Below are 4,680 nucleotides of genomic sequence, written 5' to 3'. Positions count from 1 at the left end.
TCGAGTGCAGCCCTTATAGCTTCCTCATGTTCAGAACCCAGTACATCTGAAAAGCCATAAAATAAATTAGTGAACCAACAACTACCACAACCAGAATTGCATACAAAAAGAACTACGTTGGTAGGGACAGTGAAAGCCTTTTCCCCCCTCTTTTTTTGCATGAAACAGATCAAATTTTTAAAATTATTTTATTCAGAATAGTGCAATCTATGCAAGGTAAAAGAATAGGAAAAATACACACCACTAAAAGAGTTGAAAATCACAGGGAGCTTAACCACACATAATTGCCTGTTAACTGAATATACTCTTCTCATCCCAATGCCAAGCAAGCGAGCTGTGAATGTCAAAGTATCAGCAGATGACACATTTGCAGAAACTGAAGTAGCAAATGAATCCAAGAGGTCCAGAAGCACTTCTGGGGATACTTCTGCTGTTGGCTGGATACAAATAGCATTCAAACCATCCGTGATGCGCCTATTAACAAGAGGCTGACGCAATTCCAATAAAGATTTGAAGTACTTCAAAGTGTTATTCAGGTACTTTGAAGACATAAATGGAAGACAAAGTTTCAGAGCATCCAGCACATGTAAAACTTCTTGTGCTCCATTGGGTCTTTCAGAGGCATTTACAGTAGTTCCTCCTGCAAGCAGAAGGGAACTTTCAAACAGCTTTGTGATGGCTTCACTTGCAGGTGCCAATAGAGGAGCAAGCATAGATGATGATTGAATGTTTTGCAGGACATCGCAAAGACAATTATGTGCAACCTTTCTCACCTATCCAATCGACCAATCCAAAACAGAAGATAAGTCACTGAATGTACTTGACCTTCCTAACATTAGTTGAAGAATTACGCATATGAAAAGAATAGCTACAATATTATCCATCCATGTAAATTTACAATTTTTTCCTTCATCTGTTTTAACCGGTATATTTTCTCATCAAACTCAACGTGTTAACAAAATAACCTCAAATCTAAAATATTAACTTCTCTTTGCAGTAACTATTATGGAATCTTAAGAAGGGTCAGAATTACAGAGCATGGCTGTACACCAATAACATTTTGAAATAAATATTACCTTAATCATTCTGCTGGTACACACATCTCTTATGACAAAATCAATATAAAAATGTTCTCATCATGACTTGTTGAAATTGAAAAATTGTAGATGCTGTAGAACATGCATCTTACTTATCATATCACCATATAGGAAAGTTCTAAGCTTGTACATTGTTTAAATACAAGAAGTTCTAAGCTTGTACCAGCACTGTATATAACATAGTTGATAAAACTATCTTAAAAACAAGATACCCAGTATACTCCCACCAAGTGGGGTCTAGGAAGGGTAAAGTGTGTGCAATCCGTAGCACTACCTTAGAGGTGAGTAGGGATGGCAATGAGGCGGCACAAGAGCAGGGAGGGGAGGGCATGCCCTTAACGGGGCAAGGCGGGGGAGAAATTAGATAGGGCAAGGAAGGGTAAATTTTATTTTAAGAAATATATAACGAGGCAGGGCAGATATATGTGTGTGTGTATATATATACAACAACAACAACAAACCCAGTGTATTCCCACAAAGTGGGGTCTGGGGAGGGTAAAATGTACACAGTCCATACCGCTACCTCCGAAGAAGTAGCGAGGTTGTTTCCAATAGACCCCCGGCTCAAGATAAAGAATAGTAAACAAGAGCATAATGAGGAATAAGACATAATAAAATAAAAATTAGAGCAATACAAAATAAGATAAATAAGCGCAATATGAAATAAGAGATAAGAAATAGGAAATCTAAAATAGGACACCCACCTAGTAGCAACATCAAACCCTCCTAACTAGGGGCTCCTACTTATGGACACAGTCCTAGGATTACTAACCCAGCTATACATGAGCTCTTCTAACTACTTGCTACAACCCACGCACTCATCCTAGCCTTCTACCCTTATCCGCGACCTCCACACCTTCCTATCCAGTGTCATGTCCTCAGTAAGCTGAAGCTGCTCAATGTCATGTCTAATCACTTCCCTCCAGTATTTCTTCGGCCTACCTCTCCTCCTCCAGTGTGTGTGTGTGTGTGAATATATATATATATATATATATATATATATATATATATAAACCGTATATATAATATAAACTTTATATCTAATATAAATTATAACGCAGTTAGAAGTTCTTCACGTAACTTGCATCATTATAACAACTTACTCACACTTAACAGTTCGCACCAATAACTGCAAACAATAGTCTAGGCACAACAGATTTCCCTTATTATGAATAAAACATTGTAGTACTGTGAGATCATATCAACACTGATGTTTATTACTTTATTTTTCTTACTGTCGTTTATCAATGTAAATAATGAGTCACTAAGCAAGAACAGTAAATTGTTATACATCTCATTTGGTTCTATATAAAGCTATTACAGTACTATTTAATTCTAAATATTTTTAACCTTCTACTTTCAACCCCTAAATGTTTCTATAAAAAAAAACTCCAGTAGCTTATTTCCATTATCTAATATTTCGGAAGTTGATTGAATTTGATCCAACATAAACAACAGATCAAGAACAAAGAAAAAGAAAAAAAAAAAAAAAAGAACTTAACAAGGCGCGGCATGACAGGTCTACGCAGGGTGGGGCGGGATGAAATCTTACCAGTTAAGGCTTGCCCCGCCCTATTTTTCATCCCTAGAGGTGAGTTAGAGCGGTTGTTTCCAATAGACTGATAAAGCTATCTTGAGCTTTAATACTTCCTTTTAATATGGTGTTGCTTGCAGGATAAAAGAACGTGGTTCAACCTTAGCTCTAACAAAAAACATGGACTGAATAAGATAAAGACTTAACATTCAAAAGAAAATACCCTGAAAACGCTCCTTAAATCATCCCCGTCCGTGTAAAGGAAAGACTGTTCCCAGTCAGATTATCTCAAGTCACTTTTACACGACATTTATAACTTCCATATTGTTAAAGATGTACTAGATAGATTAACCAAAAGAACAGCATACCAGTAGGTGAAAGACACTACAATAATCAGATTTCTTATCAAAACTGTTAAATAAAGAAGAAAAGTAATGACCTTTTGCCGATCATCCGTTATATAACCAATAAACACACCATAGAGTTTAGCAACATCAGACCAGTTCCCCTTAGCTCCGACAATTAGCAAATGCTTAACACACTTCAAGCACGAAACAATCCCTTCGGTACCAATGGTCTTTAATCCAAGAAGTTGAATCATAACATGAGATAAATGTTCATATTTCTTTCTCAAAATGGCTTGGTTTATTCTAGGAACAACGAGAGACAAAATTGTGGAAAGAGCATCAATAAGGTGGGATGGCGGTCCTTCAGGAGTCGCAGTATAAAGGCTTTGAAGTGCAGAGCAAGTGGCACCGAAGTACGCAATTGGCGTTAGAGGAAAACTCTGGTCTCTGAGCTCCTGTGACATTGTACCAATGGCAGTGCAAATGTGCACGTGGTGCTCGTTGTTGGATTTGCAAAATTGCGATAACACAGTGTTGCAGAAGTCATCTGAGGAGTTCTCCAGGAAAGGATGTTCCATTTCGATGCCTTCCATGATGGAACGAAGCACCCTCTGCAGAACTCAACAATAAGCTTTATACCATATTATTGAAAATTGATTCTTACTTATTAAACGCAAATTAGCATAGCAATAACGATAACAAGCTAGTAACAACATGCATTAAATTGCTATAATCACAGCATCTCAAGCCAAAAAATTTGATTTACCAGTCAACAAGGAATAAGATTTTGGTGTAAAGGAGAAAGCACGTGAGAGGACCAAAGAGAGTACCTTTTTTATTTTGTTCCTCTGAAGAGGAGAGAACAGAGGACTCCGCTGCAGAGAGAGTTAAAGAGGTACAGGCAGGAGGGTTTTCCCAAGATTTTAAGGAATCTGGGCTCTATTGTTTCTCATCCCAAATATTTGGGCTTGGGCTAAAGTTCTCAGAATTTACAAATGGACCCAAAGCAATTCATAAAAGAGAAAATTATCCCATTTGTTAGATTGTTTATTGCAAGTTACAATAGTATTTTTAAATAATTATTTTATTAAAGTTTAATTACAAGTTATAAAAACTTTTTTGACCGCACGTGCCTCGCACGTGTAACTTTTAATTATTTAAAATTGAAGATTTTGTCTATTGCGAATGTTTTTAATGACGTGCAAGAAGTTTAAATCACTTCTCCAAATCTTTCACACTTTAATATAATAATATAAACATAATTTATATTTTATTGTAAACAAATATATATTTTAGCATCAGAAGTTTAAGTGTTTAATGGATCGTCAATTTTGTGCACGTCATGCAGTATCTCTTTTTCTTATTACTAGAGTCAAGAGAGACATCGATTTGAACCATATTTGTAGTACGTTGTTTTTTTATTTATTTTTTCTATATTTGAGATTTTTTTAAAAGAAATCTTTGATTACTTACTTAAAACTTTTATAAATTTGATATTTCTTATATTTTTCTTATTTTAATGCATACATGTTTCTTTCTAGATTTTTCAGATCTTCTTAAAATCAACTTTAGTTGATTTAGGATTTAATCTAATGAAAAAGATATTAGTTGTTATTAATTATAATGACTTCTAATAAAGAAAGGTTTTACTATAAATATTTAGTTAATTTTTAACTCTTAAATATTAGAAAAATAGTGAAAA

At 35.1% G+C, this 4,680-nt stretch overlaps 1 protein-coding gene across 1 annotated transcript in view; it reads right to left on the bottom strand.

Annotated features, from left to right (window-relative positions):
* Positions 1-3,556, bottom strand: part of LOC124892117 — a 44,703-nt gene extending 41,147 nt beyond the window's left edge. The window contains exons 1-2 of the mRNA XM_047403539.1: positions 3,071-3,556; positions 306-773 (exon numbers count right to left, since the gene is read on the bottom strand). Of these exons, the coding sequence (XP_047259495.1) occupies positions 306-773; positions 3,071-3,556 (954 nt within the window). The remainder of the gene's footprint in view (positions 1-305; positions 774-3,070) is intronic.
* Positions 3,557-4,680: the final 1,124 nt, after the last annotated feature.

This window comes from Capsicum annuum, unplaced genomic scaffold (genome assembly GCF_002878395.1).
Source record: "Capsicum annuum cultivar UCD-10X-F1 unplaced genomic scaffold, UCD10Xv1.1 ctg4391, whole genome shotgun sequence".
Lineage (NCBI taxonomy): Eukaryota > Viridiplantae > Streptophyta > Magnoliopsida > Solanales > Solanaceae > Capsicum > Capsicum annuum.
The sequence above is the reverse complement of the archived record's forward strand: the minus strand, read 5'-3'. Positions and strand labels throughout refer to the sequence as shown.